The sequence below is a fragment of the Bactrocera dorsalis genome, chromosome 3 (assembly GCF_023373825.1).
Source record: "Bactrocera dorsalis isolate Fly_Bdor chromosome 3, ASM2337382v1, whole genome shotgun sequence".
NCBI classification, from domain to species: Eukaryota; Metazoa; Arthropoda; class Insecta; order Diptera; family Tephritidae; genus Bactrocera; species Bactrocera dorsalis.
In genome coordinates this window covers 58,570,751-58,597,992 of record NC_064305.1, presented here as the reverse complement: position 1 = coordinate 58,597,992, position 27,242 = coordinate 58,570,751, and the positions used below count along the sequence as shown (strand labels likewise).

Below are 27,242 nucleotides of genomic sequence, written 5' to 3'. Positions count from 1 at the left end.
AATAACAGATGCAAGTTGAATTGACCTAATTTTCGGAAACTGAATTTTTATAGTTTGGCGTCTAGAAGATGCTGTAAGCAACTGCATTAGAATCATCAAATTATATAGCCTCTGATTTGCATATACCTATTATTAGAGCAACTACTGCGTTTCGTAGAATGTATACTATAGGGTGATTTTTTAAGAGCTTGATAATTTTTTTTAAAAAAAAACGCATAAAATTTGCAAAATCTCATCGGTTCTTTATTTGAAACGTTAGATTGGTTCATGACATTTACTTTTTGAAGATAATTTCATTTAAATGTTGACCGCGGCTGCGTCTTAGGTGGTCCATTCGGAAAGTCCAATTTTGGGCAACTTTTTCGAGCATTTCGGCCGGAATAGCCCGAATTTCTTCGGAAATGTTGTCTTCCAAAGCTGGAATAGTTGCTGGCTTATTTCTGTAGACTTTAGACTTGACGTAGCCCCACAAAAAATAGTCTAAAGGCGTTAAATCGCATGATCTTGGTGGCCAACTTACGGGTCCATTTCTTGAGATGAATTGTTGTCCGAAGTTTTCCCTCAAAATGGCCATAGAATCGCGAGCTGTGTGGCATGTAGCGCCATCTTGTTGAAACCACATGTCAACCAAGTTCAGTTCTTCCATTTTTGGCAACAAAAAGTTTGTTAGCATCGAACGATAGCGATCGCCATTCACCGTAACGTTGCGTCCAACAGCATCTTTGAAAAAATGCGGTCCAATGATTCCACCAGCGTACAAACCACACCAAACAGTGCATTTTTCGGGATGCATGGGCAGTTCTTGAACGGCTTCTGGTTGCTCTTCACCCCAAATGCGGCAATTTTGCTTATTTACGTAGCCATTCAACCAGAAATGAGCCTCATCGCTGAACAAAACACGCGCGCGAAACACATTTCGAACCGAACACTGATTTTGGTAATAAAATTCAATGATTTGCAAGCGTTGCTCGTTAGTAAGTCTATTCATGATGAAATGTCAAAGCATACTGAGCATCTTTCTCTTTGACACCATGTCTGAAATCCCACGTGATCTGTCAAATACTAATGCATGAAAATCCTAACCTCAAAAAAATCACCCGTTATATATGTAGTAATAAATAAAAGAAGACGTGAAATTTTGATTTTTTCGTTTTGTTAATTTTGTCATTACATTTTCGATTTTCTCCTTTATTGTAAGATGCATAATGACCTCTATTGTTCCGTCTCTTTTCCAAGATATTAGTTATCGCAAGTTTTCGAATAAGCAAGCTAACACGATTATTTCGGCCATATGCGTAGAACTAAATCAAAAATCGTAATCGGCCATCAGCTTACATACAGTGTTATTTTTTGATATAAAGAACACTCGAGTCATATTAAGGTTATTTAAGGGGGACAACAACACCTTTGTGAAAATCTTTGTTTTGAGGTTGATCGGTTTGATCCTGTTCAAAATATAGGAACTATTCTTTTTTTAAGTGAGTAGCAACAGATCACTTAACTTAGATAATAATTTCACTTTATTTTTATGATATGATTTTATTTATTACTTTAATATATGCTCTTTATATAGTACTGGCTTAATTAGTTTACAAATTTCAGTAAAATCATATATTGAACTTAATAATGATTAAACACAAAGTGTAATCCAAGAATCCAAGGTCTTCCACCGAAATTGCTTGATAAGATTTACTTTGCTTGAGAATTACAAAACAGTATCCAGCAAATTCTTTTAAATTTAATTGTCTTAATTCTGAGCTAAAAATATCAGTAATGAAATAGATTTTATCAGGGCTTTCTTGGATATTAGGCTTTGAATTCTCGCTATTGTACAACTTAATTTCTAAATAAGTATGATTCACACGATCAATACAGAAATATTTGAGTTTAGGTTAGCTTAGCTGTTCGCACTCAATACACTGAAGATTAGATTTGACCCGAAAGAATTCATAAATATTTTTTCTTAGATTAGTGCAACATTTTTTAAGTTTGCGAACTAATCACTTATTTCTTAAAATATTAATCGGAAATTTTGCACACATTCTTTACGCCCTAATATTCATTTGTCGGAATTGCCGCTATCGGACGACTGTAAGATATAGCTACAGTACAAATTGACCGAACATAATCAAGTTCTTGTGTAAAAACCTTTTTCATTTGACAATTGTAAAAGTAGCATATTACTAGAGAAAAAAATTTTATCAGATTGCCAAACACCCATAAAAGTCTGGCATATTTATATGTATGTATATCGCTTTTCCAAATATGGGAAATAAAACGTCTGATTCAGTATTCAGTACAAAATTAAATGAAATTAAGAATTTGAATCTCAGAATAATTCATCGCTTTTATTGTGTTGCCTAAAAGTATGCTACGAAAAACTAAATAGCGCGTTTTTTACTTCCGCTCAGAATCTACGCACACGCTATTCGCGACATGGAAACGAATTGAATACTAAGGCTGACTTTGCATACATTTTAATTTTTTTTTACAAATTTTACAATAGTACAAGTTTCAAAGAAGTGGACACACGAGCTCAAAAACCTTTTTATTACAATTAGGCTGATCATGGAATCAGATTTTCAAGCAAAAAGGAAAAAGCGCTTGGTCTTGTGCCAGGGGATTTTGCAGAAAATTAAGGACACCGATCCAGAATTTCCGTTTTCCTCAACTTCATGGTGACTTACAAACGTATCAAAAAGAGGAATAGCACCTCAGGTGAAGCGGCGACGTCGTTGGGATTTTACTATGAACTGGATGAAGTGTATGGGTTACGGAGTGATGTAACTGTGCTGGAATGTAATGTAGACTCTTTTGTCCTCGTTACTTAACGATGTAACGAACGAAAATGCAGAGTCAGCAGATTCCCCGAACAAATGAGTACATTGATGCTCCTCCGACACGAATACGAGTTCGAAATGTTTTGGACTTTTTGGAAAAAGAAGCTTCATATGAAAAGGAGATGTTGGCTACAGGCAGCTACAAATTGTCCTTGTAAGGTAACATCAGATACGTTTCTAAACGATAAGCTGCATCATCAAGCAAATGGCATTCTGGAGGAAATGTGTTTCTTTTCGGTTGTAGTAGCTAATACTATCCTTCGACGGCTGCAGGATTTTTACATGTATGCCATCAAAACATCCCACAACATATGGGAATGGGTGTGTTCGACAAGACTCAGATTTTTCCATTTTTCTATAACTTTTATTCTGTACTGATAAGTAGTTACAAATGCTATAATCTGCTTCTGCGCAGAAATCAGTTGTATGTACTAAAAAAAGCCTCTGTAACAAGCGCCCATTCCAATAGGAAAGCGGTCGCTAACTTTGCGAAAGCAATTCTGATGGGAAAGCTTCCATATTGTCATATAAAGACAGTTCTTCAACGGGATTCCGGGATATCCAGTAGCCATTTTATTCTACAAAGGTTCGAACAGACAATGTAATTTCACGAAATTTGGAATTGGAATAAATACATATGTACATATGTTCTTTACGATGTAAATTTTTGTAACGTATTCAAATAACAGTGTTAAAAAATAGTGTGAAAGTATATACTATACTGTTAATTATAAATAATATTAAATATTGTATTAATGCAATGCTTTGTCCAAAATTTCAAGAAAAACATTAAATCTCAAATCCTTCAACTCTTTGGTTACCTTAACTTAACTTATCGCAATCAATATTGTGCGGACGCGATCTACGTTAGTTTAATGTCACACGACTTTCATAACTTATATTATTAATTCGACTAAAACTGGAAATAAATTGGTATTTGGTGAGCTAATGAACATGATATTATCGCCATTAATGTTGAAATAAATTCACAGAGATGTATAGAACATAATATCAAGTCATTAACTGAAGACTTAAGACACAAACTTGCCATCACTTGAGAATTCGCTATGAATTATGTAGTGATGGGAAGGAAAAAATGCAAATTTATTACATGTTATTTAATATTTGCAAACAGCTTGTGCAGATACTGAGTGGAAGTAAAAAATAGGCGCTATGTAGGTTTTCGTAGCATACTTTCGGGCAGTCCAAATAGCATTTAAATGAAAATAATACTAAATGCAAATTTTCTATTTTTTATGCAGATTGACATTGCAAATGAATGGAATCGGACTATGACTTTTACGAAATATTCTCAACTTAAAGAGATTCGAATTCTTAATTTTATTTAATTATGCACTGAGTACTGAACCATACATATATCCCATATTCGACATCGAACAAAGGCAGCAAAAATTAGAGAGAATTTCTGATTTAAATTTTTATTAAATTTTTAGAACACACATGTTGATTTTTGGCAAAGAAGTCGAATTTGATATTTTGTTAACTGAATTTCATATTAAATTTTTTTACTCAAGCCATATGTTACAGGTATAGTGGTTCGATTTGATCAGTAGTCAAATAAATAAGTGTTTTATACAAGAATTTGAACCTGCTCGCTTAATTTGTACGACAACTACGGCTCCGACAAATGAGGGGCATTTAAGGAAAAAAAGTATTCAGAATTTCCGATCAATATTCAAAGAATTAGGCGACTTGTTCAAAATCAGAAAAATCGTTGCGCCAAACTAAGAAAGAACTATTTATCGATTCGCCCGAATCAAAGCTGATCTTCACATACACTGATTATATAACTGCTTGTGATGATTGTCTAGTGTGGTACTGCTAAGTCAACCTCAGCTCAAATAATGTTGTGGTCGTGTGAACCATACTTTATATATAATAAAGTTGTGTAGTAGCGACAAGTAGGAGCCTAATATCCAATTTAAAAATGTGCTTCAAAAAGGTTTGTACTTTTATAGAAAAGTTTAAGTGTTATCGGCAAATTTCGGTGGAAAACACAGAATTCTTAATGACACTTTGCGTAAACAATTTCAGTCATCGAATTTTCTTCATAAGAGGCTGTTCAATTATAGGAACCGCCGATATTGGACGACTGTAGCTTACACAAGTAATTGAAATACAAACACAAGAATCAAAGTCACGCTCACACGAGATATCTTCACGAAACTTCACATAGAGTTTTATACAGGACGAAGAAATTGTTCAGATTGAATCACTTTAAGCAAAAATTTTTCCTACAAAAAGAACGGTTGGAATCAATTTCTTGTATGGGATTATTTGGCTATGCGAAGGATATTTTAGTTTCTCGTTTAAAATTTTTGGGCTTCCCACTTTTTGCTTTATTTTAATCAATTAATGTCATTTCAAAATTATAAACGTTTCCTCTAAAATTCATAACCGAGTACATACTATAAACTATAGGTCTTTGTTAACGCAGTAAATATATTTTTTAATCTTTGGTCTTTTAAAATGTATATATGCTTAAACAAAATTTTAATATTGGATAAGCTGATACTAAAGTTGAATACATTTTTTTATTTTATTTATTTTTTAACAGAAAACACAACAAGTTATTGTCTAAATTTTATTTTTGAAGTTTCGTAAATCACATTTTTAATTTCACAATTCAAATCAGAGATATACATACATATGTATGTATATTTGTCTTGTATATTTGTTGTCATCTTAACCATAATAACCACCACGACGACCGCCATAGCCACCAAATCCACCGCGGTATCCACCATATCCACCACGATATCCACCATAACCGCCACGATAACCACCATAACCACCACGGTAGCCACCGTAGCCACCGTAGCCTCGCGCCAAGCGATCGCCTTCGTTTTCATGTCCTTGCTGCGCGTCGACATCGAACAATGTTAACGGTTGTTCGGCTGTCTCTAAAGTGAGCACAGCATTATCGCCGACGGGATTACCACTAGTGCCGACCAGCAGCGCCATGAACAGCACCAGTATTAAGCAAACGCTGAAGGCACGCATTTTCACTGAATTATTTTGTTTTAGGAACGGTTCTGTGTATTCGTTAAGAAAGATACTCTAGGAGAGTTGCGAACCTTTTGATTATACTCGGAATAGCGCATTGCGTTTATATACAAAATTACAGTGGATATTTGACAACACTCAATACAATATATGTGCATATACGGTAACAAATCAATTTAATAAACTAAATGAAATAAATAATCAGCGAAATGTACTTTACTTGAAATGAAATCTCGAACGTGATTGTTGTTCTGTAGAGAAAATATACAAGTATAGACATCGAAATTGAACAGGCAAAAGTAATGAGATGCGCCTAGCAAGTTACAGACTGTCATATCATGCAACTGCAGCAGCAAAAACTCAAACGGCGAAAACAACTTTTAGATTTGGGGGCGTCTGTTGTTTACTGCCAATACCTCAGCTGAGCGGTGTCATCTTCTCATTTGAGGCGACTCGGATTTTCGCTCTCTATTTAGTGATGCATCACCGCTATCACCTGCCCAGGTCAACAACACAACTTATACAATCGCATTTAATTGACGTCTATTAATGAATGAAAACGATCGGTTATAACTTACTAATGCTCCTTGTGATCCGTATGGCGCGCATATTACTTGAACGTCTCAGTAATTTCTGAGAAATGGTCAATGCAAGCACGACAAAATATTTGTGGGATTTTGCTTTAAGCTACACTCAGGGTGACAAATTATAAGGTATTAATTCAGTCACTTGTTGTTGTACTATTACTAGTTTTTGTAATACTATTACTAGTTTTTGTAATTGTCAGTAGTAAGTAAAATGATAACTGGATAATATTCGATATTAAAACGGCTCATGATACATGACGAGGACTTTTCAATCTGACACTCGACTTAATGACATTCAGTTGTCTTCATTGATAAACAACATTTTAATTTAGATGGTCCTGATGGCTTTCAATACTGTTTTCACGATTTGTAGAAAGATGAGCATATTTAATTCTCCACAACAGCCGAGAAGGTGAAGTCATAGCGTGGGGGGGTCATCACTTTTTATGAAACAATTGACTTGATTTTTATCGATCAGAAGATGAACGGCGATCGCTTCAAAACATTATCGGAGCCCGTAATTCCAAAATTAGGTGATCTTTTTAAACAAATACCTTGCATTTTTCAAAAAGACAATGCTCCTATTCATAACGCTTGAATAGTAAACTCGTTTGTTATGAGTCAAAACATTAAAGTTATGATCTGGACTCCATATTCTCCAGATCTTAACATAATCGAAAATATTTGGGGCTTGCTAACACGGAAGGTATACGAATAAGGAAAGCAGTACGAAGATAAGGAAACATTAACTGCAGCAGTTCAATGAGCTTGGAGCGAGATTTCCTTGACTTACAAATTACACTTAAATTTGTGTGTTCCTGTGTCATTCTATGAAAAATCGGATATGTGAAGTTATTACTAACAAAGAAGGCTATAATCATTACAGAAATATTTTTCTATTTCTAATAAAACAGATATTAACACGAACATAAAAACAGATGTTCTAAGTATAGTATATTATTATTGATGTCACTGGAGATCAACCGAACATCATTCCAGACATCGAATGTTATGGAAAATATCTACTATAACCAACCCATTTTGCTATTCCTAATAAAAGCGGACACGTGTTAGGCTTTCTTTTAATACAATAAAAATACCTCAAATGCAACATGAATGTTTCAATAATTTTATTCCAACATAATATATTGCGCACCTGTGTAAATGTCAAAAGTCGTGTAAACTCGAAGCAAGTACGCCTCGCACATAAAAGGTTATCTCTGATTCATGTACTGCAATTTTATTTTTCGGTCTCAAAATATTTTTCTTTACCATTAAATTTTGAGTAAAAAAATTGTTTACAATTTTAATAATAACGGGTGATTTTTTTGAGGTTAGGATTTTCATGCATTAGTATTTGACAGATCACGTGGGATTTCAGACATGGTGTCAAAGAGAAAGATGCTCAGTATGCTTTGACATTTCATCATGAATAGACTTACTAACGAGCAACGCTTGCAAATCATTGAATTTTATTACCAAAATCAGTGTTCGGTTCGAAATGTGTTTATCGACAAATTTTATTCAGCGATGAGGCTCATTTCTGGTTGAATGGCTACGTAAATAAGCAAAATTGCCGCATTTGGGGTGAAGAGCAACCAGAAGCCGTTCAAGAACTGCCCATGCATCCCGAAAAATGCACTGTTTGGTGTGGTTTGTACGCTGGTGGAATCATTGGACCGTATTTTTTCAAAGATGCTGTTGGACGCAACGTTACGGTGAATGGCGATCGCTATCGTTCGATGCTAACAAACTTTTTGTTGCCAAAAATGGAAGAACTGAACTTGGTTGACATGTGGTTTCAACAAGATGGCGCTACATGCCACACAGCTCGCGATTCTATGGCCATTTTGAGGGAAAACTTCGGACAACAATTCATCTCAAGAAATGGACCCGTAAGTTGGCCACCAAGATCATGCGATTTAACGCCTTTAGACTATTTTTTGTGGGGCTACGTCAAGTCTAAAGTCTACAGAAATAAGCCAGCAACTATTCCAGCTTTGGAAGACAACATTTCCGAAGAAATTCGGGCTATTCCGGCCGAAATGCTCGAAAAAGTTGCCCAAAATTGGACTTTCCGAATGGACCACCTAAGACGCAGCCGCGGTCAACATTTAAATGAAATTATCTTCAAAAAGTAAATGTCATGAACCAATCTAACGTTTCAAATAAAGAACCGATGAGATTTTGCAAATTTTATGCGTTTTTTTTTTAAAAAAAGTTATCAAGCTCTTAAAAAATCACCCTTTATAATTCTCGTTATAAGTAAATAGCAATATTGCATGCTTAGTGTCTAATAAAAAAATTCAGCGAGTTAAACGATTAGCAGATTTCTGCTTCGCAATTAAATGCTTAGTTGCTTTCATATGCCGACCGGATTAACAATTACTTTTGAGGTGCTTAAAAGCATAGAAATTGAAATTAAATCAAGCAGAGCAAAAAACAACAAATAATTATACTATAGCAATTGAACACAGATCGTTTTACTTAGACTTTTTACTTGGATGATTTATTGTTCGTAAAAGTATTTAATACAATAAGAAATAAAGATCTATCTATAATGCGTAATGAATAATATAATCATTAATAATTAATACATTGGGAATATCAACGACTTAACAACGACCGCCTTTAAACACATGTGGATTTCTCTTACATAAATTCGGCTGCTATATGACTCTTAAAATTGTAACACTTTGGGTGAAATCGGCGTATGACTAAGCATATTCCACTTATAACGGATGTGCTGAAAACTAATAAAAGTACGATAAGTCACTAACTAATACGTCGGGTTTGGAACATGCCACGTAAAAAACCCACCAATGAAAAGGAAACAACAGCCTCAGATAAGTGACCCCCTTTTGATGACTACCCTGCAAACGTGATAGGGCATATGATTTGAGTCCTCGTTTGAGTACATGTTGACATCACCGCTGTCCAATAAATGTGATAGACTGGACAAAGACTGAAGCGAGCAGGTCCTTGTGGCATTTTCTACAGTGGCCATATAAAGGAGCGAAAATTCGGTGAAGAATTCGTGTTGGAAGAGAGACTCCGTCGCCGAGTACTGTCATTCGCCCCGGTGAATGAACGTCTAGCCACAATTTGCATCAGAGCAAAGTTCTTTAAGATATCGATGATTTGCGCCCAAGGATGCCTTCTATGAGCGTCAAAATCGTGTTTCGTCGCAATCGTGCTTGGCGCCTTTAACGCCAGGGTGAGGAAGGTATCTCTGGCACATCGGTCGGTAAATTTAGCCTCCACGTGCAAACATCCCGAAATAGGTTGAGGCTGATCGACTTCGCCGAGGCCCGAAATATGGTTATCTGTTGTACTTGATTCTATCATAAGAAAATACATCAAGCTTCCTGCTGTCTCCGCATTGAAAACCACCAACCAGATCCATCGCGTTGTGATAGACGGAAGACACGTCTCCAGTGTTCTGAACGTGCGTAAGCTCCGACTGTTTATACTAATGTCTATATCAATGAAACATATTACGCCCGCGGTACGGAAATCGAGAAATTGTGTAACGGGAAATATCCAGCATATGACAAAGATGATGCCAAAGTAGCTAAGTGCTTGCTAAGATCTGAAATAAGTTACATGAATGCTGGACTACCAAAGGGCAGCGAACATGGAACTGAAAATTGCTACTTTTGCTGATACACTGCTCAATTATCCACAAGCCAGATTCCCTTTGAAGCAATCAATTTGGTACAAGAAGAATTCAAAAATATGCATACTTGGCCAGCTTGCTGGAAAATGTAAGCAAAGGTGAGTAAACCCTTGATGCTTCGTTTGCATTAAGGCGAAGCGACAGCCGACCCTTGCTTGCTTATTACAAGCGAAATACTAAAACACCTTCCTTTGAAGAAAAGCAGTTTGCTCAGCCCCCTTCCTCGACATTTCTAAAGCTTTTGATAAACTTTGACATGGCGGGCTTCTAAACAAAACTAAGACCAAACTTCTACCAAAAGAATATTACAATATCTTAAAATCATATCTTCACCTGAAATGCAAAATAACTTAACATCACTTTTCATAGGCTTGCAAGAGAAGCAACAAACAGTATAAAGAGAAAACCAATTAAGATATTGAAACAAAGTTTTCAAATCTGAATTAAAATGAAACTATAAGTATAGCTTAGATAATATATAAAGAAAAAAATAAGCAAATTTTATAGTAGGTGTCTTACGTTGTTTTAAAATTTTCATTTCTGAAACAAAACAACGTGTGATCAATCTAAATTTGTATAAAAATAACATATATATTTTTTTAATTTTAAATAAAAACAATTTTTCATATTTCATGCAATTTTTATTATTAATGTATACTGCTGGAATCAAAGGTTCTGGGTCCTGCATATGTTGCAATTTCTTCTTAGTTATTGTTAAACTTTGCGGGTGCAAAAGATTAGGCTGCTGAATTTCTAAAAGATCACGGGTCTGAACACTCGTAAAACCTCACTTACTTTGACTTTATAGCGAATCACTTTGATCATGGAGTCGCCAAACCGAACTCTGGCTGCCGTCTCTCTACCCATATATCGAGGGAGTTGTGGGTGGGAAGAAGCCGTTGGAGAAGAGGGACAGTGCGCTGACTATTGCAGTGTTTTTCAGGCCGATGTTGCAGCCATTGAGGTAGCAGTAGATTTACTACTTCGGAGTGCAGCCTCCTTCAGAGAACTGACCATCCACTCAGATAGCAGAGCTGCGATTCTAGCCTTGAACTTATTAACAATGAGATAATTCAGAGCTGATCGAAGACCTAACAACAGCGGAATCGCAAAAAGCTGTAAAGATCATGAGCTAGCACGAAAAAGCTCCATAGAACCGCTATCGGTAGAATGGGAGCGGATCTGCGCTCCCGTATCCTCTTCCATTGCTGAAAAGCTGGGCGTCAGCGCTGGGCCACCTTTGGAATATGCACTGTCGAAAAAATCTTTTGACCCAAGATCGTTCGCAAGAGATCTAGTGATCTCTTTGCCCTCAGTAAGGCTAGCTTCTCCCTAGTTTTGTGGCTTTTAACACGCCATTGCGCTATTGGCATCCACGCAGTAAGGCTGGGACATCATATGCAGAAGTTGTATGGAAGAAGATTAGGTGGAAACAACTCAACACTTCTTTCTTGCCTGTCTCGCGTTAAGGAGGTCAAGACTTAATCACTTGAGGGCGCATACCTTCAGACATCCCATCGAACTGGCGAGAATGAAAATTAAGCGCCTACGGAAATTTGTATAGGCTACTAAGCGTTTTGCTAATTTATAACTTCGAACACAGGAGTTCTTCTTTTCTATGGCTTCACAAAGGACTACATATAATTAGTAGTCCATGGGCCTGAACACAAAACAAGAGATGGAGTGAACATGTCAAAATGAAAAAACAAGAATTAGAAATAAAACTCAGAAACATGTATTGGCTATTGGGTAGAAATTCTGCCCTATCCACATATATGTAACTAAATTCTTGTTTATTGAGTCTAGCTTTCGGGCTGCTCAAACCCTATCACTGTCGTCCTGTCAAAGTCTCATTTAGAAAGACTTTCTAAAAATGTGAAGACTTTTAAAAAGAACCTGAATAAAAATAATGAAATTAGTATATCTTCTTGTCTAAAATGGAAGAAATCAGGGCAATATTTCCATGGTTTAATATAAAGGTTTACCAATACAGGAAGGTATTTCCTCGTCTTTGATTCTAGCGCTTTGCAAAAGCATAAAATATTCGTTCAAACTGGAAATTAACTTCTGTACAAGGTACTAGTTGTTTTCTAATTTTGAATATGCCTATATTTAGAGATATGCTTTTACATGATTTTATTCACATAATTCAAACAAAAACCAACCTTTTGTTTAGTTGGATCAAACAGGACGCAGTGTCCTAATTTTTATTGAAAACTGTTTAGTAGTTTAGGAACTTACGCCGCGCAAAACTTCAGGCGTAATTATTTTATATGTGCATAGATACTGTACAGGTAGTATTCGAATAAATTATCTGTTTCCCAATCATTCCTTTTTGCTTATTAACAACGCTGGATAGTGTGAAATTAGTCTCGTCGTCAACAATTGAAACTCAATGCATTCTTCAGGAAGTAATACTTAATCGGTAGTTCCGTGGGAAAGCCTTGAGTTGGGAGTAGGTTAGGTTTAGCGGATTAAAGTTTCGCACTCCGGCTTTCGATGCTTCCCCCTACTATAAAAAAAAATACTTCAGAACGTCCCGATTTAGGAGAATTTTTTTCAGGTGATACATGATTTAATGTGCCAATACTCAAATAGTACAAAGAAATTTGTTTCAGCTTATAAGCATTTCAAAAATAATTGCATGTTTTATGCATATATAGAAAATCTAATAATTTACTAATTTTCAGTCTACGTACTAACTATTAACAATTACTACAAATATTGGTGGTAGTACAACAACAAGTCATTAGACTAATTTAATAAAGTTTTGTCACCCTGAACTTATCTTAAAGGAAATCCCCACAAATATGCTGTCGTGCTTGCATTGACCAATACTCAGAAATTACTGAGGCATTCAAGTAAGATGCATGCCATTTGAATTACACGGAGCATCATTAAGTTCTAACTGATCGATTTCATTCACTAATAGACGTCACTTCAAAGCGCATGAATTGTGTTGTTGACCTGGTCAGGTGATAGCGGTGATGCATCACTAAATGAGAGAGCGAAAATCTGAATCGCGGCAAATGTGAAGATGACACCGCTCAGCTGGGGTATTGGCAGTAAACAACAGCCGCCCCCAAATCGAAAATTTGTTTTCGTCGTTTGAATTGTTGCTGTTGTTGTTGCATGACATGACAGTCTGTTAATTGCTAGGCCCGTCTCATTACTTTTGCCTGTTCAATTTCAATTTCTATGCTTGTATATTTTCTCTATTTTTTTTAGAAGAACACGTTCGAGATTTCAAGTAAAGTACATTTCTCTGATTATTTATATCATTATTAAAATGATTTGTAATGGTGTATGTACAGCTACTTTAGTGAGTGTTGTCAAAAATCAACTCCAATTTTGCTATATAAAAGCAAAGTGCTGTTCCGAATATAATCAAAACGTTAGCGATTCTGCTAGAGGAACTTTCTTAACAAATACTCTTGACCGTTCTTAAAACAAAAAATAATTCAGTGAAAATGCGCGCCTTCAGCGTTTGCTTAGTGCTAGTTTTGTTTGTGGCGATGCTGGTCAGCACCAGCGGTAATCCTGTCGGCGATAATGCTGTGCTCACTTTTGAGGTAGCCGATCAACCGTTAACTTTGTTCGATGTCGACGCGCAGCAAGGACATGAGAACGAAGGCGATCGCTTGGCGCGGGGCTACGGTGGCTACCGCGGTGGTTATGGTGGATATCGTGGCGGTTTTGGTGGATATCGTGGTGGTTATGGTGGATACCGCGGCGGATTTGGTGGATATGGCGGTCGTCGTGGTGGTTATTACGGTTAAAATGACGAGAAATATACGAAAAACTATAATTTATCTTTAATTTAAATTGTGAAATTAAAAATATGATTTGCCATACTACAAGAATAAAATTAACCAAATTTTGTCAATAAATTCTTGTGTTTTCTATTGTAATGTAACCACGCGATATTGTATAAAATAAATTTCATTCTTCTTCACTATCAGCTAATCAAATATTAAATTATATTGCTGCCCAGTGCATATATATTTTAGAAGACCAAAGATTTCATTTCCGAAAATTTAAACTTTTAGTACAGAAACTCCGGAAATAGTAGTATGTGCTGAGTTATGTATTTTAGAGAAAATATCTATAATTTTGAAATTATATTAATTGAAAAATAAAATAAAGCAAAAAGTAGGAAGCCCAAAAATTTTAAACGTGAAGCTACAATACCCTTCATATATAGTATAAAAAAGTATTCAGTAGTGGCTCGGTCTAAAGATTTTTTCGGAGATTGATCCATATTTCACGAAGATATCAAATGAAAATTTTTCCGATCTGAACAATATCTTCAGCTTGTATAAAGGTCTGTGCCAAATTTTGTGAAGATATCTCGTCAAATAAAATAATGCCTATACAAAAGCTTGTCGTCCAATATCGGCGATTCTGACAAGTGATCTGCCCCTTGGGTGGATGTGCGAAAAATTTCAAATGAATATTTTAAGAAATAGGAGACTAGTTTACGAAAAATGTGCTTTTCCACCGCTACTCTTAGTGGCAGTATCTTGAAGCATCATGGCATATACAGAAAAATTTGATGTGGGAAAATGTAGGCAGCTTTATTTTGTTTTTAATTAATTTACGTTTGATTTCGACTTTTGTTGTAAACTCAAGTATCACGATATTTCTCAAACATGGGTAATGGAGAATAACGATTCGGGAATCTTTGAAAATTTTGCGAAGTGTTTTGAGGAGTACACTTTATTACAAGTTGATTTCAACATTTCTAATGGATGGACTCAAAACATTTCGGTAAAGCGAAAAATGGTAATTGTTTTGAGTATTAAGCGTGGCGGTGCAATAAATGACACCAAAATACCTGATCCTTCTGTTGAAACGACGTCGAAAAGAAATTGCAAAAGAGAACTTACCTAAGTAATCTATAATATTCAACAGTCAAACCTAACCTTTCAGTAACAACAATCAAACCTTACGCATTTAAGTGTGGGAAGATTATTTTTTATTTAAGAATATAGTAAGGCTTCGCTTAAAGCATGGAAGACGTTCAAGAGCGTTTAACCAGCCTATCATAACATGTAAGTAAATAATGGGCACAGGAGGAGATGGATAGAGTCATATGTAAAAGACCACGCAAGTAAGAAAAGTTCTGTGAGCGCCATTCACTTGGAGTGGCCATAAACGTTTCTATTGCATATGGCTTAAGCAGCTCCCGACCGTAGGACTTAGACCAAGTATCCTGTGCGTAGCCAGAAAAAAAAAACGTTAGAAGGCGAGCTAAAGGGTGAAAGCGCTGGGTTTGAGACTCGTCACGTAAAAAACCACTGCCACCGAAAGGGAAACAACCGTCTCGGATGAAAGCCCCTCTTTTACCGACGACCTTTACAAACACATTCAGGATTTCAATTTAAGAGCATGCATCAGAAATGTCCGCTCCTTTAAATGGGAAGGTGCCCAGCTGGTTGTTGTCCTCGTAAGAGTGAACGCTGACATCACCAACGTCCAAGTAGTGTGATGGATTGGACAAAGACTGAGGCGAGTAGGTCCTTGTGGCATTAATTACAGTGGCCATATAAAGGAGTGCAAGTACGGTGTGGGATACGTGTTGGGAGAGACTCCGTCGCCGAGCACTATCATTCACCCCGGTAGATGAACGTCTAGCTACAAACCACATCAAAGCGTAGTTCTTCAACATATTACTGATTTGCGCCCACGCCTCGATGGAAGAGAAGGACGATTTGACCCCAAATGCCTTCTATGAGCGCTTGAAGCGCACTTATGAGAGCTGTCCCAGCGAATTTAACGCCAGGGTGGGCAAAAAGAGTATCTTTGGCACAACGGTCGGAAAATTCAACATTCCCAAATGGCTTGTGGCTGATCGATTTCGCCGAAAATCCAGAATAACTCTTACCAACAGGCTCTTCTTTCGACGAACAAAGATCTAACTCGATAAGTCACTCATTATTCCCGTTCTGCTATATGGTGAAGAGACATGGACGATGACAAAATCTAATGAGTCAACGTGACGAGTTCTCGAGAGAAAACTTCTGTGGAAGATTTATGGCTGGATCATGTCATACTTATGGATAAGGACCTGTCTATACTTGAAATCTCCAATTGGCACCATATAGCGAAAAAGAAGAGCGACTGGTGTGCTGTTATACAGAAGAAGAGGGGAAGATGCATAGAAATTTTGTTAGATAATAAATTTATTGAATATGTTTAAAAAAATAAAACTTAAAAAAAATTAAAAACGATATAAAGGAATATAAATACTTATAAAGACAATTAAAACTCTAAGTGAGTCAGAACATTCAGTTTATTTTGTGCTTCCAATTTTTTGCCCTTTTGTCAAGAAGGAATTTTTTGGCGTGACAATGAACGCAGCTCGCCTTGATATCCTGATCCTTTATATACACAAAATCCTATATACATATATCTCAATTTAGGTGTTGCGAAAATCGTTCAGTGAACAAACTTATAATACTCTCTAGCAACATTTTTCGTTTGTATAAATATTAGATAACGTAAGTGTTCTGCGAGATCAAATAAAATATATTCATTACAGATTTATCACAGAAGAGTTAAAATTTTAACAGTCATTTAGCAGTCGGATTCATTTAACATAAATGCAAACATTTTGAAAAGCGGTTAAGATCCTTGCAGTTGTTGGTATTCCCAAACTTTATTCAAACTTATCCTCGTTATTTAGGTCTTAATTAATTGTTTTACGAACTGTAAATCAGCAAAGCAAATAGTCTATATAAAGCGATCTGTGTTTAATTGCTATCCTATAATTATTAATTGGTTTTTACTCTGCTTGATTTAATTTCAATTCCTATGCTTTTAAGCACCTCAAAATTAATTGTTTATCCGGTCGGCATATAAAAGCATGTACGCATTTAATTACGAAGCAGAAATTTGCTAATCGTTTAACTTGCTGAATTTTTTAATTAGATTTTATTAGTTACTAGGCAAGCTATTGCTGTAAGGAAGGTTATATTATTAAAAATGTAAATAACCTTTTTTCCTAAGAGTATAAGTCTAAACAAGTATTTTCAGACCGACAAATAAAATTGCAATACTTGAAAGATAATTTTTTATGTACGAAGCCTATATACTCCGAATAAAGTCGACCTATCTTACTTATACGGATACAGGGTGAGAATTTATTATGTTGGTATGGTATTATTGAAAAATTAATATTTTGTTTGGGATATTTTTATTATATTAAAACGGCATCTTACAAGTGGCCGCCATAATTAGAAATATCAAATGGATCGAGAATTGCGAATCTTTGCTCTTCAAAAATAAGACTAGAGTAGCCAAAGCTGAAAACGAGGTTAGCCAATCAATGTCATCCCTTGGTGATGTCAGACACACTGCAAAGTTTTGTTGTAGAAACGGAATAGTTTGAATTATTGAAATCCGTAAATATTATAAAAAATATTAATAATTTACGAGCATTTGCGAAAAGACAAAGTGAGTGCGGTTTGAGCAAGAATAACTTCACAAAATAAACCAAAATAAACAAATAAGTTGATAACTTTTCTCGAAATGGGGCTGTAAGACGCAAAACGGCAAACAGGGGATAACAGTACGTTTTTAAAGGTCGCGCCCATTCTTCCGTGTTCTGTGTATATAGGTATTCCAACACAGCTATTGGATCACTTGCCAATTATAATCAGCTAGAACACATTATTTAATTTGAAGCATCGAAATTAGTTTGCTTTAAACAACAAACGTGACATTAGTATCTTTGAAGTTTGGTCACCGCAAAATATAGAACTCTACAAATTCAAACAATACAAATACAAATCTATTAAAACTACAAATGCGTATGGTAGATACCTCGAAGATACGTTCATTGCTTTTATTAGCTGTGGCTCTAACAATGATACTGAAATATTAAAATTTTTTGGCAAACCATGTCAAAAGTCTACAGGATCTGAGAAAATTGATTTAGATGACAACAATGAACTTATAAGACCTAAAAGACAATATATTCTAGACCTCCCATGTCGGAATTAATGTAGCTTTAAATTTATTTATACGAGGTGTGTTCAAAAAGTATCGCGAATTTTGAATTTTCGCGGGTTACGTATATTCGAATTTCGCATTTTTTGTGACGTTGTGTTGGTACTCATGTCACTCACTTATGCCGACAAGCTCGGCCATTTTGAATGTTCATTTAATTGTTGACAGCTGCTTTGCTTGCACGTGTTTTGAATCGTCTTCGATTTTTACCTATCCAAAAAATTGCACCACGATAACGCCCCTGCTCACACATCGTTGCTTGTGCGCGACTTTTTGGCCAAAAACAACACACTAATGATGCCGCAGCCACCGTATTCCCCAGATCTGGCCCCTTTGACTTTTTCTTGTTCCCTAAACTGAAGAGGCCCATGAAAGGACGACGTTACGCTTCTCTTGACGAGATAAAGACGGCATCGAAGGAGGAGCTGAAGAAGATAAAAAAAAAATGATTTTTTGAAGTGCTTCGAAGATTGGAAAAACCGTTGGCACAAGTATATAATATCTCATGGGGATTACTTTGAAGGGGAATAGATATTTATAAATAAATAAATAATTTTTGAAAAAAACACAAAAGTCGCGATACTTTTTGGACACACCTCGTATAGTATAAGCACATGAAATGAGAACATATGATATACTCAAAACGGAAGGAGCTTCAACAGCGACTATTACATAACGCTATTGGATCATATGAAGGACGGGTTCGACGACATACAGCGGCATTTAAAGAAGAATAAAGTACTGTTTCACCAAGACAGTGCACCGTGTCACATGTCAGTCAAAACGTTGGCAAAAATCTTTGAATTGGGGTTCAATTTGCTTCCGCATCCACCACATTCTCCAAATTTTCGTCGAATGAGGTGATCGTCAAAATTGAAGCCTATTTTGAAGCAAAGGACAAATCGTACTATAAAATGGTATCGAAAGTTGGAAGGTTACTTTAATCAGTGTATTACCATTGAAGGGAACTATGTTGAATAAAAACAAAACAATTTTTTCAATTAACAATGTTATTGTATATTATATATATTTTCAAGGTCCCAAACATCAAATATGTGGACTCTTTATATATGACTGTTTCTTTCTATCAAACTTATCGTTCGCTATATGATGTTTAGTATTGAAATTTAATGTAAAGTATGGATAAAATCGGGGCGATACATTCCTTCCCTATATTCCCCACAAACCTTATAAATAGTTATTTTCGAAAGGTCAATATGTGAAAAATCTTACTGAAATACAGAAATAAAATCTTTTAAAAAACTGTATAAATTCTTGACTAAAATGGCAGAAATCAGGGAAATGCATCCCATAGTGTAATATAAAATTTTGCCGACATTGAAAGGTATTTCCTCGGCTTTGATTCTAGCGAGTTGCAAGAGTTCGAAATATTCGATTACACCGGAACTTCCGTTCTTTAAAAGCTATTAGTTGTTTTTTCGTTTTTTTTTTTTAATTTTCTCATAATCACTACATAGTATAAAACAAAGTCGCTTTGACACAGGGCTTCACCCAGGATTCGTATATACAATAGATACGTACAAAAATAGTATACAGATAGTATTCGAATGAATTGCCGGTCTCCCAAAGAAGCCTTTTTACTATTTAACAGCCACACGTCGTATGAAATGTGTCTCGTCATCAACAATTAAATACAAAGAGTCCCGATTAAAGAGTTTATTTTTATCTGATCTATGATCATTACATGATTATGAATCAATATTCAAATAGTGCTATAAAAGTAGTGTCTGCACACGAACGAAAGGCAATTCCATTTTTGTGCATGTCTATGTAGAATATCGAATAATTTTCAAGTTATCATTTTACATATTGTTAACAATTACTACAAAAATTAGTAGTAGTACAACAGCGAGTGAGTTGTCATTATAATTTGTCACCCTGAACGTAGCTTAAAGGAAAACCCCACAAATGTAATGTGTTGCTCGCATTGACATATTCTCAGAAAATACTGCGGCGTTCAAATAAGCCGAATGTCATTTGGATTACACGGAGTATCATTATAGCTGATCAATTTCATTCATTAACAGACGTCATTTCAATACGATGCAAAGAATGCACGAGTTGTGTTGATGACTTGGTCAGGTGATAGCGGTGATGCATCACTAAATGAGAGCGCGCCAATATGAGTCGCCGCAAATGAGAAGATGACCGCTCAGCAGGGGTGATGGCAGTAAACAACAGCCGCCCCCAGAAAAATAGTTTTCGTCGTTTGAGTTGTTGTTATTGCATGACAGTTTGTAAATTGCTAGGCGCATTTTATTATTTTTGCCTGTTCAATTTCAATTTCTATAGTCGTATACACATTTTCTCTATAGTACAATAATCACGTTCGAGATTTTCCTCCATGCAAAGTACATTTCGCCGATTATTTATATCATTTAGTTTATGAAAACGATTTGTAATCGTATATGCACAGATAGTTTAGTGAGTGTTGACAAAAAGCAAATGCAATTTTGCTATATAAAAGCAAAGTGCTATTCCGAGAATAATCAAAACGTTAGCAACTCTTCTAGAGGAACTTTCTTTACAAATACTCAGAACCGTTCTTAAAACAAAAAATAATTCAGTGAAAATGCGTACCTTCAGCGTTTGCATAGTACTGGTGGTGTTCGTGGTGATGCTGGTCGGCACTAGCGGTAGTCCCATCGGCGATAATACTGTGCTCACTTTAGAGACAGCCGAACAACCGTTAACATTGTTCGATGTCGACGCGCAGCAAGGACATGAGAACGAAGGCGATCGCTTGGCCCGGGCCTATGGTGGCTATCGTCGTGGTTATCGTGGCGGTTATGGTGGATATCGTGGTGGATATGGTGGATATCGTGGCGGATATGGTGGATATCGTGGTGGATATGGGGGTCGTCGTGGTGGTTATTATGGTTAAAAAGAGAGAAATATACGAAAAACTATAATGTGAATTGTGAAACTAAAAATATGATTTGCCATACTACAAGAATAAAATTTAAAAAAATTATTAAAATAAATTGCTTTTTTTTCTGTTGTTAAATAATCACGCAATAATGTGCAAAATAAATATTATTCCACTTCAAAATCAGCTTATCCAATACTAAATTGTTGTTTCAGCGTATATACATATATTTTAGAAGACCAAAGATACGATTTCAGAAAATTTGATCTTTTAGTACAGAAACTCCGAAATTGGTAGTATGTGCTCAGCTATATATTTTAAAGAAAACATCTATCATTTTCAGATGATATTAATTGATTAAAAAAAAACCAAAAGGAGGGAAGCCAAACAATTTAAAACGAGGAACTAAAATATTCTTCACATATAGTGTAAAAAAATGTTCCGCGTAAGTGCTTGATTTGAATATGCTATAGTGACTCGATCTAAAAAAATTCTTTGGAGATTTAACCGTTACCTTGAACAATAATACAAATTTCATGAAGATGACAAATAAAAAAGTTTTCTATACAAACACTTGATTCCGACCGTTCGTTTGAAATAACAGATATTTGCTTTAATGATCCGATCTGAACGATTTCTTCATCCTGTTCAAAATTAAAAAAAAAAATTTCGTGAAGATATCTTGTCGGTTAAAAACCATACCACCAAAACCATACCAAAAATTACAGACAGATAGGCAATGCAAAAATTTAAATCTGTAAACAATTTCATATCCAACATACAGTCAATGAAAAATAGCGTAAATGTTCCAAAAATCGGTGGTATTTTTATATCAAAACCGCCTATCGAATTTATTTAGATGAGTGAAGCCACACTCACTATTAGATACTTATATTTCTTATTTGTAGTTAAACGAAAATGTGCTTATCCTCCACTAGTCTCACTGGCAGAATCTTAAATCATCATCTTGTATACAGAAGAATTCAATTTGGGAAAATGTCGGTAACCATGACAATTATGACACTTTATATGTTTTCGCTTAACGGCACTTTGTGGAAGTGGCAGTGGTTCGATTACGCCGATTTGAAATACTAAACTCTCTTGGGTGCCAAGAAACGCGTTTACAAAGCTTCGCTAATGTATGAGGGATACACACGTGTTAAAAAAAGGTCAAGAACCGTCCAGTCATTGGTATTCCCAAAATCTATTACGTATTAATGATTACATTGTTTACTAGCTGACTCCGCAAGCGTTGTCTTCCGTGAAATTGTGTGTTTTGAAATGAAAAGAAAGTTGAATTTATATTGTGTTGGAAATCATTTATTTGCGATTTTTCTACATTTTTTTTCAATGTAACGCAGCATACAGAGAAGATGGTTTTCCAAGTCGTGAATACGCCACGTACATCTGACCGTGTGAAAAACATGCCATTTCCAGATTTCTGCCACACACTTCCACACGATCGGAATTTGCTTGGCGAATACGATATAAAATGTCTTCGGCAATGCCATTTTTGTTTGTATCCTATAATTGATACTATTAATTGATCTTTGCGAAAAGTGTGCGAACTTCAGTAGCATGCGAAGTGGCTATCGCATCATCCATCGTTTGATTCCAGTGAATATCATGTTGAAATTGCTGGCATGCTTCTCAAAAAGTTGCACCCACCGTACCTCGGAAAACGTTTACGAATTGCAAAAGTAAATATCCTACAAAGTGCTTCATTGCAGTTCACGTATCGACCGATTTGGTACTTGCTGATCTCATCTCGTTCAAGGCCAATAACCGTCATATTACTTTCTTTGGTGACGTACTTGCAAACATATTTGATTGATTTCACCAAACTGTAATACTTAATATTGATATGAGTTTTGAATTCAACAGCGGCGAATATGGTACGATCGATGTGTTGTTGACTTCGATATTCACTTCTCTAAATTTAATGTTCCGCCAATGTCGTTTGAGCGACGACGATACAGTGGATCATCCAAGTAAAAACTGTGAGTAAAACGATCTGTGTCTAATTAAGATCCTATAGTTATTTGTTGGTTTTGCTCTGCTTGATTCAATTATAATATCTATGCTTTTAAGCACCTCAAAATTAATCGTTAATACGGGCCGGCATACGAAAGAGATGCATTAATTTGCGAAACAGAAATCAGCTAATCGTTTAACTCGCTGCTATCTAAGTACTTGTACCGAGAATAAGATTTTTAAAATTGTAAAGATTTTTTTTTACTCAGACTTTAATTGTAAAAAAAATATTTAAAGACTGAAAAATAAAATTGAAATAAATCAGAGATAACCTTTATGTATGAGGTGTTCTTACTCCGAGTTTACACGATTTTTCACACTTATACAGGTGCGCAATTATATATTTTTGTATGAAATTATTGAATCTTGTACGTTATATTTTTATGAAAACAGCAACAAAAGCAAACTGGTCTAAACTTTGCTTCCAAAAAGTAGTCGGGAGTAGCCAAATCTGAAGACCTGTTTAGACAATCAATGTCTTCTCTTTGTGATATCTGAGACCAATGGCACATTCCGTCACAAGGAGAGATTTTTCAATCAAAATTATACTGACATAATGTTAGTTTCCGAAACACATGAAATCAGAAATTATTATTAGTGATGTCACTGGAGATCAACCGAAAATATGAGACAGATAATCATTTAGTTATCTAATTTACTTATTATCAAATAACACATATTCACAAACAAAAAACGAAATTATTCTTTCAGTTTGCAGTAAACAAATCAGACACCATTGAAGTTATAGATGATCAGGCAGGATCAAACTTTGAAAAAATAGTGTATTCAAGATACTCTATCTTACGCCCACAATATGCTGAAATTCGACTATAACTTTTCAAAGAATCAGACACTAAATATGTGGACCGCATTGCGTATGGGTGACTTTTCGCCGTAAATATCGGTCAATCCGTGAGATATGTTATTTCCTTAATAATAATATATTCTTATGTCAAAATACAAATTGGCTAAATGAGCACCTGACCCCCCTCTTAATGCAATACATCTACACCCCACACATACACACCATACTCAACACGTCATCTCTTCATCCCACACACACCAACTCAACGCATCATCATCTACACCTCACCTTTTATACCACACCCGAGGAGACCAATCACAATCAACAAAAGGGACTGGCGGACGGCGCCCAACCCTCTTTCTTATTCGATCCGTGCGCCTACACGTAACCGACAACATTCGCTAACACGTCCCATCGTTTAAATCCGTATAAAGGTGTGTGCCGGTAATTTACACAAATAAATAGATCAGTATGTCTTCTTGTCTAAAATGGAAGAAATCAGGGCAATACTTCCCATAGTTTAATATACAATTTTAAGTTTTTCTTCGGCCTTGATTCTAGCGAGTTGCGAGATTATGAAATGTTCAATTACACTATCCTACATTTTCAGTTGAATCAAACAGAACACAGAGTGCCAAATTTTATTAAAATCTGTTCGGCGGTTTAGGAGCTTACGCCGGACAAATCGCGATACGTAATTCTTATATGTATATGTGGATAGTTAGTATATAGAAAGCTTTCGAATGAATTTCTCAAATATGTTCTTTTGTTTAAAAACGGTCACGGACCCTCCAGTCGTTGGTATTCCCAAAATCTATTAATAATAATTTTTTATATTATTCATTACACATTGTAGATGATTTTTATCTTTTATTTTATTATATACTTTTATGAACAATAAATCATCCAAGTAGAGAATCGAAATTAAGCGATTTGTGTTCAATTGCTATCCTATAATTATTTGTTGTTTGTGCTCAGCTTGATTCAATTAGAATATCTATGCTTTAAAGCACCTGAAAATTAATAGTTAATCCGGTCAACATATGAAAGCATCAAAGCATTTAATTCCGAAGCAAAAATCTGCTAATTGTTTAACTCGGTGGACTTTTTATTAAGACTTTATTAGTCAGTAAGCATGAGCAATTGCTGTCACTTATTAAGTGAAATCTATGTACGAGTATATAAAAGAAAGTCGTGTTAGTTACACCATTTATAACTCAAGAACGGCTGAACGGATTTGGCTGAAAATTGGTGGGGAGGTAGTTTAGAACCAGGGTAAGGCCATAGGATACTTTTCATTTCTTTATATTAGAATCAAATACAACTCATGAAAACAAAATTTATATTTTAAATCATAAGCATTTGTTCAGAATTCATGTTTGTTGGAATCATTTGAATATATGCGTACAATTTTTAACAGATTCTTCCTCAAAAATATTACAATTGCTAAATATTGGGAATAGTAGAAAAGAACTACAACCAAGTACGCAGTGAAATTGATTATAACTGGCTCAGTAATCAGTCGTTGACGTGCATCCCAAAAGACTGATGTCATAACCTTTCCAGCCGAATATTTCGTCTTTCCACCAGAACCGGTTCATCATGTGCAGTCCACTAGAATGACTGCCGTTTGGACTCCAGTTGGAAATGACGAAGCTATGTTTTTATTGTCACACACCGACGCAAGAATTCTGTTTTATTACGATTAAAGAGCACTCAAACACTTCTCAGAATCAGTTATTCGTTGTTTTGTTGGATTATGAACTTGCGAGGCACCCACTTTGCACAGAACGTTCGCCTCTTTACAGCATCATTGTCCTCGGTGCTCATTTTGACTGTTTCCAGCTTAGCAAATATCTTTTCAACGGTGAATTTCCCTGAGCCCAAACTCAACAGTAAAGATGGTTGTAGTAGTTTACGTATGTATCAGCCAAAATGAAGCGTGGACGGGTCCTCTAGTATATTATAAAAATTGTAAATAATATTTTTTTACTGTGACTTTAATTGTAAAGAAATTGAAATAAATCAGAGGTAACCTTTTACGTGCGAAGTGTACTTACTCCGAGCTTACACGATTTTTCACATTTATACAGGTGCGCCATTTTTAATTTTGGTATGAAATTATTGAAAAATTTACGTTATATTTTATGAAATCAACAACAAAAGCAAACTGGTCTAAGCTTTGCTTTTTAAAAAATCTGCACAAAGTAGTCAGGAGTAGCCCAATATAGAGATCTGGTTAGCTAAGTGCTTGCCTAAAAAAGGAATTATGTTTTTACGCTTATCTATAGTTCCGTTTTAAAAATTGGCCATTTCTCTACTCAGCGGAAGTGTGCTGAAGTTGTTAGTGGTACAACAACAAGTGAGTGAGTTAATACCTTATAATATGTTACTCTGAGCGTAGCTTAAAGGAAACCCCCACAAACATGTCGTCGTGCTTGAGTTGACAAGTTCTTAAAAATGTGTTTTGTTATACTACAAGAATAAAATTAAAGAAAGTTTGTCAATAATTTGTGTGTTTTTTGTTAAAAAATAAACACGAGATATTGTATACATTTTTTTTCTTTCTCATCATCAGTTTATCCAGTATTAAAATATAGTGCTGTCTTTTTGAGGATTTAAGAAAACATTGATTAACATAGTACAAAACGTGGAAAGCTAAAAAATTTAAAATTTCTGGGGACTGGGCTGGAGTTTTCAGCACTTTTGGACAATTGTAGAGTGCTCACATTCGTGTCGAATGTGCTGTATGCTTTGGGTACTTAAATGTACTTGCAATACCCATTTTTTCAGTCGGTCGCAAATTTGTAGGACACATTGCGTTTTTGAGATATTTGAGAAAACTTAAAATTTTACTTGCTGTACCATTTTCAATGACACTAACTGTAGTCGTATCTTTCACGGTCGGACGGACGGACGGACAGACAGTCACATCTATAATACCCTATCTTTTTTCGAAGCTGAACTCCTGTCGAAATTTGGATAATATTTAAAAAGTTTATCTAAGATTTCAGTTATGGTGGTCAAACTGCTTTTTCCAAACACTACAAAAACTTCTGCTCTTCTTCGAAATCACTACCGACACGCACAAGCACAAGCACTTTATTTTTCAGAACAAGTTAAATTTATTACAAAACAATTAATAAAATACAAAGAAATTAAAAGTGATTAAAAAAATACCGTCTTCGATGGTTTTTTTTCTTTTCAACACCCAGAGATGAACAACTCGACCCTTCCTGACCTAAATCGTCTTCAATTTCGTCGTCGGGTTCTAGCTCAGGACAATTTCTACAACAAGGCTTCATTTTGTTTGATGCATAGACGGAACAAATTTTCTTGTTTGTTATCTGGTACCCTGAGATGTCTT

General features: G+C 35.4%; 3 protein-coding genes across 3 annotated transcripts; 2 read left to right on the top strand and 1 right to left on the bottom strand.

The window, feature by feature from the left end:
- Positions 1-5,352: 5,352 nt before the first annotated feature.
- On the bottom strand, positions 5,353-5,965 carry LOC125777298 (uncharacterized). Its single transcript, XM_049451739.1, has one exon. It carries the CDS (start codon positions 5,862-5,864, stop codon positions 5,547-5,549), a length of 318 nt encoding a protein of 105 aa, XP_049307696.1. The 5' UTR covers positions 5,865-5,965; the 3' UTR covers positions 5,353-5,546.
- Positions 5,966-13,509: 7,544 nt separating this feature from the next.
- LOC109579771 (TATA-binding protein-associated factor 2N-like) lies at positions 13,510-13,992 on the top strand. The gene has a single exon (XM_019991488.3). The coding sequence runs from the start codon at positions 13,604-13,606 to the stop codon at positions 13,910-13,912; it is 309 nt and encodes a 102-aa protein (XP_019847047.2). The 5' UTR covers positions 13,510-13,603; the 3' UTR covers positions 13,913-13,992.
- Positions 13,993-20,663: 6,671 nt separating this feature from the next.
- On the top strand, positions 20,664-21,239 carry LOC105228577 (TATA-binding protein-associated factor 2N). Its single transcript, XM_019991490.3, has one exon. It carries the CDS (start codon positions 20,740-20,742, stop codon positions 21,049-21,051), a length of 312 nt encoding a protein of 103 aa, XP_019847049.3. The 5' UTR covers positions 20,664-20,739; the 3' UTR covers positions 21,052-21,239.
- The last annotated feature ends 6,003 nt before the right edge of the window (positions 21,240-27,242 follow it).

Coding starts and splice junctions, on each gene's coding strand:
- LOC125777298 (XM_049451739.1), bottom strand. CDS start 5,864: ATGCGTGCCTTCAGCGTTTGCTTAATACTGGTGCTGTTCATGGCGCTG.
- LOC109579771 (XM_019991488.3), top strand. CDS start 13,604: ATGCGCGCCTTCAGCGTTTGCTTAGTGCTAGTTTTGTTTGTGGCGATG.
- LOC105228577 (XM_019991490.3), top strand. CDS start 20,740: ATGCGTACCTTCAGCGTTTGCATAGTACTGGTGGTGTTCGTGGTGATG.